Source organism: Lolium perenne, chromosome 7, assembly GCF_019359855.2.
Source record: "Lolium perenne isolate Kyuss_39 chromosome 7, Kyuss_2.0, whole genome shotgun sequence".
NCBI classification, from domain to species: Eukaryota; Viridiplantae; Streptophyta; class Magnoliopsida; order Poales; family Poaceae; genus Lolium; species Lolium perenne.
The window spans coordinates 200599830-200615345 of record NC_067250.2 but is presented as its reverse complement, the minus strand read 5'-3'; the positions used below and the strand labels follow the sequence as shown (position 1 = coordinate 200615345).

Here is a 15516-nt window from a genome sequence, read left to right as displayed (position 1 = left end):
AGTATAGAGCAAACTATTTAGTTACTATCCTTCAACAGAGAAAAACAAATATTCACATTGCACCAAAACTAAGCAAATTGTGAGTTCTTTGCACCCGCATAAACAGTAAATACCAAACATAACACTGGTGTACAAAGAAAGCTGAACAAAACCTTCTCTAGTCAGAAAAGTCAAACAAATGCCAGGTGATCGTAGTTAGGCTCTTCGTCTCAGCACTATATATAATGGCAGTACAGCCTGCTACAATTAGGAAATATACAACTATAATCTCTTCACAAACTCTTAAGGATAGCTTACAAGTATACAACAATGGTCTGCTGAAGCCTCAAGGTGTTCAGCCATGAATATTTTCCCTCCAGGGAAAAAGGTAAGAAAAAGAATCATGTATGTGAATTCTTGCTATTAAGTGGACATTTCAGCCGAAAAAGGGCAGCAGTAGAAGAAGTTTCTCCCCAAAATGGCCATTAAATTATCCCTGACTACTCTCTATAGCTGAGTATGTGTTGCAGCTTCTGTTGTAGATTAACTTTTAGTACAAGGAGGCGCCATGCCTTTCTCTCCTTTTGCAGCACTAGTCTCCAGAGACATATTCCTTTTGTGTGTAGTACTTGTCTTCACTCGCCTTCTTTTTCAAGTTTCTTTTCTGTTTACAGAAATTCCCAAGAATAAGAATGTTTAGTAGGAATAAAATGCGTTTAAGCTAACTAAAATAGAAAATTGAATTGTGTATTTATCAAGTCCCTGGGAATGTACTAATGTGTACCTTGTATGCTTCGTGGTTATCAATTATTCTTGTAGCCACTGAAACTGATGTTATTGTTTTGGGGCTTGTGACTGTTTGGAAAATACCCATACTCTTTGGAAGGGCATAAGGATCAACTTCAACCTGCAGAATGAGTCCATCAAGTTTTAAATTTGTACAACTAATTTAGGTAAGTCGCCATCAGGATACATTAGATTGTGATTAAGTGCTTACTACAGAACTGCCCTCGGCTACTGTCCCATGCACAACCAATGAAATGTTGAACGTAGTGATCTGCACCATTTGACAAAAGAGAAGATTTGAGGGTCTGCTAACAGCAATCGCTGCACAGTATACAATGTAACCATTCTTGAAACTTAACCATTAAGGTATGAGAAATATATTGAATCAACTCAGAGAAATTTATAACATACCATATCCCTTGAAACTTCTCGTGGTGCGCCTATTATAACTTCGTCAACATAGCGACATGCAAGCACACTAAGAGTACGCTCATGGAGATGCATGATAGGACGACAGCCTCTTCTTTCCCTGGACAATTGGTTCTCATAAGGATGGTATATTTTTTTGCGGGATGGTATCTAACCTTATATAAGAGAAGCTAAGTAACATGAACTGTTTGTTCTTTTATTAACACAAAGGCTGGTACATATAGTTGATCCATTGATGGTGAACAACTTCAATTGATAACTGCAAAAGATATTAAATACGCACCTGATGGCCTGGTCATCATGAACACCCACAAGAAGGAAGTCACCAAGTTGCCTAGCACTTCTGAGGATCTGCATTAGACAATAACATGAAATATGTTCAGCGGCAAGATATGAACCACACTCAAGACCAAATTTAGCGAATTACTTATGAGAAAATAATTTCCATCAGAATCAAAAAAGGTACCTCAACATGACCAGCATGGAAAAGATCAAATGCGCCATCTATATACACGACGCGAGCACCTGGCGAAGGAGCCTGAACGCACATGAGAATATTTTTCAACAAATGCAATACAAGGTCATCATCACAGAAACATGCAAAATTGAATTGTCAACTTTCTACTTTCAATGTTAGCATTAACAACACCATGAATGTAATGGTACACTGGAGGCGTTACATGGTAATTTTATGCTTAGTTGGACAATATATAGCAGACCAGTCTTTCTGCAAATGCCATAGGAAGCTGAAAAAGAAAAAGCAATAAGGGTGACAGCTGGGGATGAGTTCCTTAAATTCGCATACCTGCCCATTTGAAAACTGCATGATTCGGCGAGAAGTTGGAAGAAAATTAGATAGCTGACTTTTCATTTGGTCACTTGATTCTGCTCCAGCAGTCTCAGTAACACCATCTTTATGCTTGAATGTTAGCAATATCCTCCCTGTGTGGGATGAAATTGTTCCCATGTAAGATTTTGAATGCATAAAATAGGACACTGTCTAGAATGATCATGTAAAACATTTTCAGATAATTCATGATATACTTTTTCACAAACTTCAAAACGGTTTGCAACAAGAAAATATCTGGTGCCAAAATTAATAATGATGTTACTAATCCATATGATCATCTTACCAACTATATCGGTGCTTGAGACACCTTCAGTACGCTTGATTTGCTTGTATCGTCCAGCCTTCTTTGCTAAGGCATAAGCATCAGTTCCATCAGGTAGAAGACAGGGATCATCTCCATGTATAATGTAATCGATGTTGTATTTATTGAACAGTGTATTCATAAATTCTTCTGTAATCTCATAGGGTGCATTGGGAATGACTTCATCCACCCACTTTAATCCACTAACAAGTGTCAACCTAGAAATAAAAAACAAACACAGAAAAGTAAGAGCTTGAACATTTATCAAGCATCAGTACAATTTACAGTTATGGTAAAAATAAGATAGGTTATGCCATCTCTATTTTACCTTGTGAGGACCATAAGTCTGAAGTTGGTCCCCTGATGCATTGGTAAAAGTAACATAACTTCACCAATTGCATAGTTGAGCATAGATACACAAAATAGATTCAGCAGATTTTGTAGTATGCATCAAAAAAATAGCAGAGAATGTTCCCAGCTCTAATGATGAAGATGGAGTCATATATTTAGATAAATTTAAGAAAAATCAAGGACTCGTAACAAGATTTCAACCTAATTTGCAATCCTACAGCTAACAATGTCAACATATGCTTTTGCAGAAAATAAGCATAAGGGAACTAGTGTCTATAGTACCTCTCTTCCATGGAAAGCACAGGTGGGCCTTTATTCGCCACAATCTCCTCATCACTGACAACTCCCACCACCAGTTGATCTCCTAACAACTTGGCCTGTCGCAAGGCGTTTGCGTGGCCGTAGTGCATGAGGTCAAAGCATCCATCCATGTACACTCTCACGGGCCTTTGTCGTTCTCTCTTCTTGGGAAGTTGATCTAAATATGGCCAAAAATATGGAGCAAACGGAGCACCGATTCCTCCAAAATAGCCAGTGGATAAGCAAAGAATCGCCACAGTGAGCATAACTCCCCCGATTCCGAAAAACTGCGAATAGTATCCGCCGTTCCATAGCCCCTGGTTGTTGTTCTCAAATGCTAGCAAACCCATCATCATGCTGGGCTGTAGGTGTATCGTCCTGGCGGTGCTTCTGGAAAACAGAAGTAAATGGCCAAAATGAGACTCCAAAGTCGACGGATCGTCACGGCAAGAAAGGGTAGGCATATATATAATAGAATGAAAATGAAATGAAAACATGTCATTGTCCAAAGTATGGGGACGCGAACAACTCTTGTATCTTAATTTCTCTGTTGTGCTCAGAACAAGAAAGCGACTTGATGGTCAGATGGGGGCCTTTTTGGCTAGTTTGTATTACAGTATTGTTAAACGGTTGACAGGCGTTTGACGTACTGCCGCGATCAACTGGATTGCTGAAGGTGCTTAGCTGCGAAGCAATGAAGTCTTGTTGACCAAATAGTAGCCACGAGATATTTCAGAAAACTACAGTTTGGGACGGGAAAAAAAAGGTTGAGAATCCAGAACAATCTTACGCTTGTTTAGAAGCTAGTGGAGCTGAAGAATCCGTGCTAGTACCAGAAGATATTATTTATTCTATATTTGTTGTTTCCTAGGAAATATTATTATTCAATATCGTCAATAATTCAGACGACTGTGATGATAAAATAAAACAACTCGAGGAAGCAGGAACATGCTGACAGTTGACAGACATATGGCAACTTGGCGACGCAGCAAGAACAAAACCAAGCGACTGATCATCCGAGTTTTCAGCGAGTGGAAATCTAGTAGAGGTGGAACCATGATAATCCGTACTTCAATTCATCAAAACTCGAATCCCCACTCGCCGAAATCAAGCGATCGGAAAAACCGAAAAGGTAGCACCTAATTTTGCTGCCGCAATCAGCAAGCTCAAACTTTGCGCTTCAGCAAAGTACGCCCAGCTAACTAAGCAAGGCAGGCAGGCAGAATCTAACTGAAAGGCGAGGGCACGGTCCAACAGCTACGGAAAAAAAAAAACTGAAGAAAACGGTGTTCCCAATGCCGAAAAGAAGGGAATGCGATCAGATGCGTACATCCGCCCAGGGACGATCCGTGTTGCAATTGGACATGGATTAGTCGCCTAAGCTAGCGACAAACAAATACTAGAACCAAAAGCGGGGAGAGGGAGAAAAATCAAGCAACACCTAGATATAGTTTTCACGCGTTATTTATTTCTCGAACGGCAAGCAGCGAGATTGGCAGAGAGAAAAGGCGCGCACCGGAACAGGGGAGCACGCGGCCGGTGGGGGGGCGTCGCCGACGGCCGGGATGAGGCGAACGGCGGCGCGATTCTGCTCTGCTGCAGGGGATCTCCGCCGCGGCGGGGCTGGGCGGGGAACTCGCCGCCCTTGGGCCGCGCGGCGGGGAGGAGAGTCGAGAGCGTGGGTGGCAGAAGAATCTGTCTCGGTGTCTGGCTTGTCTCCTTGTGGTTTTATGGAAGGAGGAGACGAGAGCCGCAAGTTGGCGCGGTGTGGGCCCCAGCCTCTTCACCTCCACCAACTGATTCTATTGTGGGGCCCACCCGGATGGAACCTTCTCCTTTGCATCTATACCCCGGCTACTGTACAAAAAGTTTGTGCCTCCTTGCCGCGTCGAGAAGAAGAATGAACCATCGCCCATGTGCTCGGGTGCATGCCGCGATCGAGTCGACATGCTTTATTTTATTTTATTTAGTATTGAGAAATCAATTTAAGATATTTTCTTTCTTTTTTAGAATAATTTAAGATATTTTCTAGCTACATGAAAAGGATGCCATGTCTTTTCTTTTTTTTCAGAATAATTATATTTCCAGCTTTTCTTTTCTCTTACGGGAGGAACAGAGTCTCGGCCTTTGCAACGAGGGATGCACATAGTTTTTTTTTTCATAATGCAAAATCCAGCAGTCTAACATGTCCATCTCGGAAAAACTTCTAGCTACGGAGCGGTAACTTTTGCTGGGTGGCCATCTCGACGCCCCATACAGACACCTCTTGCAAGACAGAAAGAACGGCTTAACGGTTCAGTGTTAATCCTCCATATTTGAAATGGTTCCTCTCACGCATCTCAAAAGGTTCCTAAACGGTTGGTTTCCCTTCTTCTTGAGTATGCTCTGTATTTGCCAGTTGATTTGCGACCGATTAATAGCATCACGTGTTGGTAGGAAATACCAAAATTCGACAAAGATAATGTGGTTTTTCTGTGTTTACCGTGTTTCTGCTTGTTGTTCCCCTATTCGTTCAAATTAAAACATTTGAAGCAAACTAGTCGATGCTACTGCCACCATTATATATATCTGGCGTACTAGGTTTGCTAAAACATCCTTCTTCTATTGAGAACTGTTTATGTTAATACAGGGTTTTATACGACATGGTTACCCCACCTCCGGCTGCGCGTTGAGTTAATATGATTATACTTTGGTTCGATTAATACGGTTTTTTAGTAATTTCAATTCTTCGGTAAATACAGTTTCGTACAAAAATACGGTTCGGCTTCGGTAATAACCATGTAAATTCGGTTCGACTTCGGTAATAACCATGGGTAAGTGCGGTTCGGTTTCGGTAATAACCAAATTAACCAAAGTTGACACGAATTTTTGAATAACGCCTATTTTTTATGGACATATATTTCGTTTCTATACTTTTGAAGACTAAAATAATTGTGTTATGGGAGAAAGAAATGATAACTAGTGGAAATGCTGCCGAAATAAAAAATTGCAGCATTGTTAGTTTATTTAGAACTTGAACTCACAACCTATCCTCAAATAAATGTATACTAACTAGTAGTCCATATCATCACGCCGGAGTGCTTTCCTTGAACAATACCCACACTTTTAGACGAATATAAAAGGTTAACGCGCATGTGTGATCGGCCTGAAAAGCGAAATTGTTTGGAGGGCTGGGCTATTTGGTTTTCTTTCGGTTAACTGTGGTTTTCTAGTTTTTAATTGAACTAACCGAGTTGTGTATGGTTAGCACTTTTACTGACTGAAACCTAACCAAAAAACCACTAAAACTGAAATTCGGTTGCGGTTAGGTTTTTTTTCTTGTGCAGTTTTTAGTTTCAGTTTGGTTATGTGCAACCGGTACCCACCCCAACTGCTCTACCGCATGTAAAGTGTTAGGGAATGTACTATCGTCCTGTTTCTAGGTTCTCGGCTCGATTAGCTACAAAATGCCTAACTCGACACATAGAGTAGCGGGCATGCAAGTTGTAATGTCGAGCTAGCCAATTGTACGCTAATTGACTATGCAAACTGGTCTTAACGGCATTTTGACGTGTGAAGATATGGAGCTTCGAAACAACACAAGCAGACATTCGAAGAGCTCTAGATTGAACAACACACATTGAATGGATAAAAGTGCTTCCTAATGCCCATGTTTCTAATTAATCTGGCTTTAGCAATTGCTGAACCTCTAGTAACATACAGTAATGTATTTACTACATAACATTTCAACCTAAAACACATCATTATTTATATCACCATTTTATATCTTTTTTGATGTGATGGGGGGGCATGGCCCCCATACTCCCACGAATAATCTGCAAAAAGCAAAATGGTCTACAATCCTCGAGGAGGAGCAAACACAATTCACTCCGATAATGATGGACACTTGTCAAGTCCATCAGAATACATAATGCATCGATCGATTCGCCAAGACGCGTCCACCAATAATAATGATCACTTTTCAGCTCTATCAAAAAAATCGATTAAAAAAATGAATACATCATCAAATCGTCAAGCGATGATCCACCGATGGGTGTACATATTTTTCACGTGTAGACATGACCGTTATCGACCAAGCCACTTCCGTAGGAATTTTTTACGATCCAGTACGTACTATCTGTGTTGTGCCCCTTCGCCTAACGCAAGAAGGGCATGGTCTAGATTTGTAGTTAATGTAGTGACCAACAAAGACTTCATTGCTGAAGTGTTTAAACTCAGGTGAGATATTGTGAACAAAGATGATCACCACAACTATTTTCTAAAGTGGATTTGAATCCAAATGGGGTGGGGGCAAGCCCCCCCACACCACCACGCACACACAACAAATCATTTGCAAAGTTATAGAATTGGCTTGGGCACGTGAAAATTACTACAGGGCACGTAAAACAGATACCTACCATGTGGATAGGCGCGCGCCCACGTATGGGCACCGGATCATCTAGCGTAGATCAACTTAACAGTACTGAGATTGTAGTTCTCTTAACCTTTTTTTTCGGGGACGGTGAAAAGATGGCTTATTATTTATTCGGATGGGAAACGCTGTGTTATTTTTATCCGGTGCAGTTGGAAAGATGTCTTATCTTTAATCGGAATGGATGGACTATATAGGATGTTATTTTTATTTGTTACGGTGGGAAAGATGTCTTGTTCTTTTATCAAGATGGAGATATGTTATTTTAATCCGATATGGTTGGGAACATGCCTTGTTTTTCATTCGGATGGAGGAACGATGTGTTATTATTTATCTGGTATGGTTGGAAAGATGTTTTTTTTAATCTAGATGGATGAAGCGTTAAAGCTAACGGCGTTAGAGGTGCATCTCTAGTAAAAAATCTGCATTAATATTTTTTTGTACAAAACCGTAAACGGCGTTAGAGGAGTAGGGGAAGGGCTGGAATGCGGGTGGATTATTAAACATAGTGTCTGTTGATCTATGGGTGGGCAGTAACAATTTACAGGTGTTGAAGCCAGTGGCTAGGCGGCAGGACCGCGAGGCGTTGGAGTTGGCGATCGGGAGACTTCGCTCGCTCCACGCCAACATCCGGGACCGCCCGGCGTGAGGATCTACGTCGGCGGACCGTGTCGAGCTAGCTTACCTTACTACTTATGTCCTTCCCTTATGTTGAACTAGTTTGTTGTGCTCGTCGGGAGGTCTCGTTCGGGCGACTCCTTTCGTATGTGTTGTCCTTGTGTTGCTCAGGTTGGAGCATGTCTTGTTCGTGTGTGTTGTCAGTCTTCTGATGTGTCATGTGTACTGTGCTGTTGTGGCTTCATTAATTTAAAGTCGGACTCGTCTTGAGCCTTCCGTCTAAAAAAAAGTAACCATTCACCGCAAACAGAGCAGGGACGGGATTCCTTTCTTCTGGAAGACAGCACAAGCGTACGCGGTGAGCCGGTGACAGTGACACTGATACAACACGCGTTTTAATGGCGACGGACAGACGATCGTTTCGTGCCAATTGGAACCCAATGCACGGTGTTAGTTCCCGGCTTCTCGCATGCGCAGGCTCAGGGCAGGGCATGGATTCAAACAGACCATCTAAATGAATTGATTCTGTTTGTTTGAGTCGTCTTGTGGATAGACTTAGGGTGTGTTCGGTTCCAGAATTTGGTGGAACGGAACCGGTCCGTTCCGTGCCTAGGACAAGTTCCTGTGTTCGGTTTGGTCGGAGGAACGGAACCGAGTAGTTCCTAGGAACGGCATATTCCTCAGATATGCGGAATGCACCCATCCGGCCAAATCGGTAGAACGGCGAGGAACGGATCGCTAACCAGCCAAACTAATCCTTCATTAGCACGCGGTAGGCGACGGGAGGCGACGGCGGCGCGCGTGCAAGTGGCGGCGGCGGCGCTCGCAGGTGGAGGCGGCGGCGGCGCTCGCAGCGTGGCGGCGGCGGTGGCGCTCGCAGCGGAGGCGCGCGTCGAAGCGCCGCGCGCAGCCGCAGCGGCGGCGCTCACAGCGGAGGCGACGCGCGCGCGCGAGGCGGCGGTGGCGCTCGCGAGCGGAGAGGCGGCGTCGCGCGCGCGCAGCTGCGACGGCGGCGCTCACGAGCGGAGCGACAGCGCGCGGAGGCGGCGGCGGCGCCGCAGCGGAGGCGGCCGCGCAGCGACGGCGGTGGCGTGCGCAGGAGGCAGCGGTAGCGCTCGTGCAGTTTCCGATTTGATGTTCTTTTTCCTCCATTAGCCAGTTTTGAGTCAAATTAGCCCGTTTTGAGACAAAAGACAAAGTTTAAGTATAATTATGGCTATTCCGTTCCGCTCCGAATTCCCCCAACCGAACAAAAAATGGAACCGTTCCGTTCCTCAATTTTCTCTAAACCGAACACGGGGTTGGAACCGTCCCGTGACCTCGGAATGGAACCGTTCCGTTCCATCCCCTCCGGTTCCAGAACCGAACACATCCTTAGTAACGTGGTCTGCCCGTCAGCAATGCGTGATCCATTAGTCCGTCGTGCGAGCAACACGCATACAAGATCTTAATAAATTCTTAGCTACGTCAATAAACTGCATACCTATTTTGAAATTGATGCAATAAATTAGAAACATACTACGAGCTTGGTGTTTTCATCTTGCCCTCGTCTAGTCATTTCATTGAAGTGGTAGTGGCGACGGTACATGGTCTCGTCGAAAGGTACGGTGAGCATGCCGTTGTCGTCGTACTTGAAGACGAGAAGTTTCCGACTCCAATGGCGAGCAGGCACCAGCCGTTGTGGGGCGATCGAACAGCACCTCCACATCCACGGACCACAGGCTGGTTGAGCCTCAATGATCGACGCCAAGTTTGGGGAAGGCACAGCTTGTCCTAGTCCACACTCAAGTGGATGGTGCGGAGAGTCAATGGCGCCCAACTCATAGACGCCATTATGAACAGCATGGAGGCTTTGCCCATGTCACAGAAAGCAACAGATGACAAGCTACCAAACCGTGCTACTGCTACCGATCCGTGCGCCACTGCTTTGATGGTTCAAAAGAGGAAAGAGGGTCACCTAGGGTCAAGCCTTGATCGTCAAGGGGAGCAGTATCACTCTCAGCACAAGGGCTCCCTCACGCAACGCCTTATGAACAGCATAAACTTCACAGAGCTGCACGTGCCCAGCAACGGGGAATGTGATAAAGGGAGACTAGAACAAAGTGAAATTCTATTTAGTCCAGCCCCACGGTGTCGACACAAAGAATCCAACAGCAAAAATTCCGAATTTCCAATGCACTAAATGATGAGCAAAAATGAATTATACAAAGACATTCCTGTGACGACTGAAAGAAATGAATTAGCCGTAACAAAACATCCAGTTCCTGCCAACAATTACAAACAACCCAAACATTTCATGGGGGGGTGAATCAATCCATCAGTCAACATCACGGGCTGTACTCAAACGGCTGGGGCGGCTGGGGCTCCTCCTCGACGGCTGGGCTAGCAGCTGCAGTGCCGCTGACATTCGTTGCCACTGTCGAGGGGGTGTCAGCGAGGACTAGTTCCTCGGCATCTTCTGGCCTGAGGTCCCGCAGGAGGACGAACCCAGAGGGAGCACCCTTCACAGGCACGTATCGGCTGCTCTCCAGGAACTTTATGAACTTCTCCTGGGCAGGGAGAACCCTGGCTGGGTTTGCCAGGATCTGGAACGTCGGTTCTGGTTCAGGCGCCTTCTTCTCCGCAGCAACACCGTCAACCTGAGATCATGGATCGAGTAATACAAGTTATATTTATGCAAAACACCTAGAATCCATTATAAGGCAGAACTACGGATTAGAACTTGTAAAACACTACGCTTCAACATTTACCTGCATGGACGTAGAAGCGTCTTCGCTGGGTGGGGCCTCTGCCTTTCCCTCGGCTGCCTCTGCCTTCTCCTGAGCTTTCTCCGCGTCCTTCTTCGAAGCCCTAGATTTTGCCTTGGCATAGGTTGACAAAATGGCTGTTGGCAGCTTAACTGTTGCAGTTGCAGTTTGCTGAGTTGTTGGCTTGGGGTAATCGAAGAGTGATGGTTTAGCATTGGACAGAAACTCGAGCTTTGGCATTTGCAGATCAGAGTTCAGGCCAATGATGGCTGTTGGAGAGAAGGCCAAGCTGATGAAATAGGTGAGCGGGTACCAGTACCAGAACTGTGTGAAAACAGCCAGGCCAACAACAGCAGTGAGCTTGTCATGCTTTGACCTCGACTTGAGCTTGATGGTGACGTTCCTACCACCCGCATCGAGGATGCCAGAAGCCAGTATGGCACCCATCTTACTCATGGTGTCCTCGTGTTTGTCAAGAACGATTTTTTCCAACTGGCGCCTGAATGTTCCAACACGAGGGTCATACGATTCATTAGTCTGGATCATGACCATTGCCATTGCAATGAGGGCGCCCTGACGCACAAAGTCCACAACATCAGAAGTAAGAGGCTCCAGCAAGGAGATTGCATCGTTTAACCCTGTTCCTGCACAGGAGATTCCAACCGCTAGAGCTGCACCATAGCGGACATGTGGATTGTATGACTCAGAGAGCAGGGACACAATTCTGGGAGTCTGCAGTCCAGAGAGTAGACATGTCAGATGTTGATCAAGCACCTTCCAGATTTGTTTATACATTTTGACAAACAAAAAAACATCAATAAGGTGAAACTAACCTGCTCAGGTTCATTGTACAGGACGAAGCCAAGAGCCAATACTGCGGTCCTCCGCACATCATCGTTCACATCCGACACAGCAAAATGCAAAAGCTGGTGGATAGCTTTGTTATTTGCGGTTCCCCTGTATGCTAGAGCCAATGCATACATACCACCATAGCGAAGTATGGGATCTTGATCTCTAGTCATTTGTTCAATCAAAGTGTCAGCTTCCTCTTCCCTTCCATACACTGTCAATGCAATTCCAAGTGCCAAGCCCCTGGATAGAGAGGGAAAGCGTATCAGAACAGGAACGTTTCTATCATCTCATGAAAATAAATTTCATGCAAGTAAAAGAGTAGTTTCTCAAATTGATACCTATTGCAACAACAAAGTCTTACCTAATAATCTTCTCATGTTGTGTATCATGTGCATAGGCAAGCATTTCTCCAGCCTTCTCAGTGGCTGTTCCAACCATAAGCAAGCCCAGGCCAATACCAGCTGCCTCACTAGCCACAGCACTGTCTGTGTAGAGAACATTCTTGATGTCCTCGAATATTTCCTCATCAGCTGTGCCTAAACCGGCAAGCCCAAGTCCTAAACAGGCACCATGCTGGACAACCTGTATAATACGGTACGTATTCAGATATAAAATAATAAGTGAAACAGTTACAGAAGAAAAAAAATAACAATGGTCTGAAATAATACCTCAGAACTAGTATTGCGAAGGCTCTCACGAAGAAAATGTGTGATTCCCTCTCCATGGTTGGCATGAATCAAGCCTAGAGCATAGAGGGCACCACCTTCTGAGTATGGACTGCCACCGCCTGCAGCACCACCCTGTGGCAGATAGGGAGCCATCAAAGCTCTGCCTTGCTGAAGGTGGCCTCTATGAATAACACCTAGTCCAGCAGTGGCACTGAACTTAGCCCAATTGGTTGCCCTACTTAACCATTCCTGGAATGTGAATACAATGAGAAAGTCAGCAAGGCAACATACGAAAATATGAAAGATAAAGATGCAATTGACATCAAGTAACTTGAGTATAAAAAGTATACCAAGTTTTCTCTGAGGAAGGTATCAACTGTTGTTCCTGCATGCATGATTGCATTGGAACATATAGTTGCACTATGGCAAACACTGTTCCTCATTTCCAAAGCCTGCTTTATAGTCTTCAGGATCAAAAGATCAGACCTGTTGAATCGAATAACCAAATTAATAAGATATGGAACTTTAATACATGATCCTTTGCTGTGAAAAGTCAGTTTGTACCACTTTACCTATTATGGCTATATAAAAACTGTAACGTCAGCTGAATAGATGTCTCCCCTGACAATATCCCCCTAATTTTTGTCAACCTATCAGCACGTGCTTCTTCAATTGGATCCACAACCCGAGGACTTCCATTCATTATGTCAACATCGTCTCCCATCTGGGTATCCCCAGATGGATCTGTAGCATTACCAGTTTGACCACCTGGTAGAGCCGATTTAGGGATACACAATGTATCAAGGTGATTCCGCACATTCAGGAGAAAAGCCTGATTTTCATTTTCAACAAGATCAAAAGCAATTTGGTATGCAAGGAGAGTATCGTCCTGTAGATTCGACACATCAAACATGAGTTAATTACGCATTAACGTTACAGAACAACGTAAATGATTTTCAAACAAAAACAGCAGTGCATACCGTGCCTCCAGAGAACAGCGTGTACAAGATATTTGCAACAGTCTCATGCTCATCCAGAAACATGAGACACTGGCAAATGCTTAAATAATCCGGATCTGACAATGTCTGGTAGATTTTTACAAGACAACGAAGAATCTGGAAACATGAAAATATTAAGTTTTTGAGTCACTATGATATTATTCTTAAAAAAAACTGTGCGGTGCTTCTAGCTACGAATTAGGCAGGATTCATAATCCAAATCTGCCAGATCATGCTCTTACCTCACAGCGATATTCACGATGGCCAACATATTGGTGAGATAGATTTATGCAGTAAGAAAGAGCTCCATGAAGATTGTCAGATCGAGTGATTGCTTCCTCCAGTTTATCAAGCCGCCTGCATTCAACAGCCATACCCATAGCCTGTTGGTATTTGCCATCGAGAATACACCTGAAAAAAACATTTGTGATATAGTGAGATGAGCACTTCAATTATTAGAAATCAAATGATAAGGAGGATACTATCATACTTGTCTAGCATTCTCTCCACAATAACTTCCAATCTCGGATCCATCATTTCTTCCTCCCCTGTAGCCTTGGAAGCCTTAGACCTGATGCTGGCATATTCATCTAATGCTCGTGCTGAAGAACGAAACAAGCAAAATTACAATGTGGGCATGCTATATTTTAAACAATAGAAACCAGAAACTGATAAGAAATTTAGGCAATTCCGCACCTAATAGTGTATTAGCATAATCAGAATCCTCCGAGACATCAAATAGGGGTCCAGCACCAAGTGCATATGACAGAGAATCATTTAGCTCGCCCAAGTAGTAAAACACCTTAGAAACAACCAGTGCTGCAAGCTGCCTTTGGTCGAACTCCTCATCTTCATACAAACTCTCACTACACAAGAACAATTATAAGCCATAAGTTATCGAAACACAGGCACAAAGCATTCGTGCAGTAATCATACTTATACTGAATGTTCAAGTTTTTTTAATGAGTAATCAAACTTAAGGGAAAGAATAGTTAGGATGCTCTGCCATGGACAACAATCACAGTGGACAAATAATTATTCTTCTAGATTGCAGATAATTCTCAGAAAGTAAATCACAAGTACTAACACATTCACATAAAAATCGCTTCACCAATGTAATTAGAGATATCCCACTTAACTTTGAACGAAGAAAAAACAAAAAGTGCTCAGAATTGCAAAGTACCACCTACAACTTTATATAACATTTAAAAGCTTTGCAACCCTAGAACAGTTCAAACAAATCTAGGTTGAAGGAGCGGGCAGACTGAAGCTAGGTTCAGTCCTACTACTGGAATTCTAGTTCAAGAGCTTCCCTCCACCTATAAGGTTTGTAGATCCGAGTCTAAATTTCAACTAGTTCGCATGTTGGCATATTTTTGCCACCACGGTGCGCACCGATTCAAGCACATGAATTGTAGTTCAAAGAGCTTCCCTCCACCTATAAGGTCAGTAGATCCGAGTCTAAATTTCAACTAGTTCGCAAGTTGGCATATTTTTGCCACCACAGTACCCACCAATTCAAGCACATGGAAGAATTGTAACAAGGATAAAGTTGCAAATTTGCACTCTAAAATTCTAGGATTTGGGGCTATGAACGTCACAAACCGCACACAGAGCCCTCCCAAAATCTACATCCTACAGATCAAACCTAGGGTTTCCGCCAACAAGCGCCAGATCGAACAGAACCGCACAAACTCGACTAAAACGGACGAACAACGCAGCCTTCGAATCTCTCCGCCGCCAAAACCGAGACTAACCCGCACCGAACCCAGACTTGACGAAACGAATCGGGCACGCAGCGGCGGGGGTTCGTCCGGCGACGGCGCCGGCGGAGTCAACAACTAGAGCTAGGCCAGAGGGGCCGGCCGGGCGAGAGAAGCGCGCGGGGCGGAGGGGGGACTCACATGGCTGGGACGCTGGTGGAGATCTCGGGCCAGAAGACGTGGACGAGGGAGTTGAGGTTGGAGAGCGCGTGCAGCTTGAGCTCGGCCGCCGGCTCCTGCAGCATCGCCAGCAGCGCGCTGGCCGAGCTCACCATCACCGCCGCCGCCGCCATGGCGTGCTCGCTCGACTCCGCCCGCCTACCACGGAGCTCGATTCCGCCGCCGCCGAGGTCGTCTGCGCGTATCTGGTTCGTCCGTCGGGTTTCGTCTGCTCTCGATTCGCTTTGCTTGGAGGCGAAGAAGATCCGGGCTGCGAATATATGGACTTGCAGAGGGCCGGGCC

General features: G+C 44.5%; 2 protein-coding genes across 2 annotated transcripts; both read right to left on the bottom strand.

Moving 5' to 3' along the window:
- Nucleotides 1-186: 186 nt before the first annotated feature.
- On the bottom strand, nt 187-4662 carry LOC127314499 (ethanolamine-phosphate cytidylyltransferase). Its single transcript, XM_051344969.2, has 10 exons — nt 4513-4662; nt 2979-3386; nt 2328-2563; nt 2000-2136; nt 1661-1732; nt 1478-1545; nt 1177-1294; nt 977-1036; nt 764-886; nt 187-643 (listed from the first exon to the last, which is right to left on the bottom strand). The coding sequence occupies exons 2-10, from the start codon at nt 3350-3352 to the stop codon at nt 572-574; spliced, it is 1260 nt and encodes a 419-aa protein (XP_051200929.1). The 5' UTR covers nt 3353-3386; nt 4513-4662; the 3' UTR covers nt 187-571.
- A 5458-nt stretch (nt 4663-10120) lies between these two features.
- LOC127314500 (26S proteasome non-ATPase regulatory subunit 1 homolog A) lies at nt 10121-15492 on the bottom strand. The gene is made up of 12 exons (XM_051344972.2): nt 15195-15492; nt 13987-14156; nt 13781-13892; nt 13533-13701; nt 13273-13407; nt 12865-13181; nt 12643-12778; nt 12293-12541; nt 11986-12206; nt 11606-11864; nt 10776-11504; nt 10121-10664 (listed from the first exon to the last, which is right to left on the bottom strand). Exons 1-12 carry the CDS (start codon nt 15344-15346, stop codon nt 10353-10355), a joined length of 2961 nt encoding a protein of 986 aa, XP_051200932.1. The 5' UTR covers nt 15347-15492; the 3' UTR covers nt 10121-10352.
- Between the last annotated feature and the right edge of the window lie 24 nt (nt 15493-15516).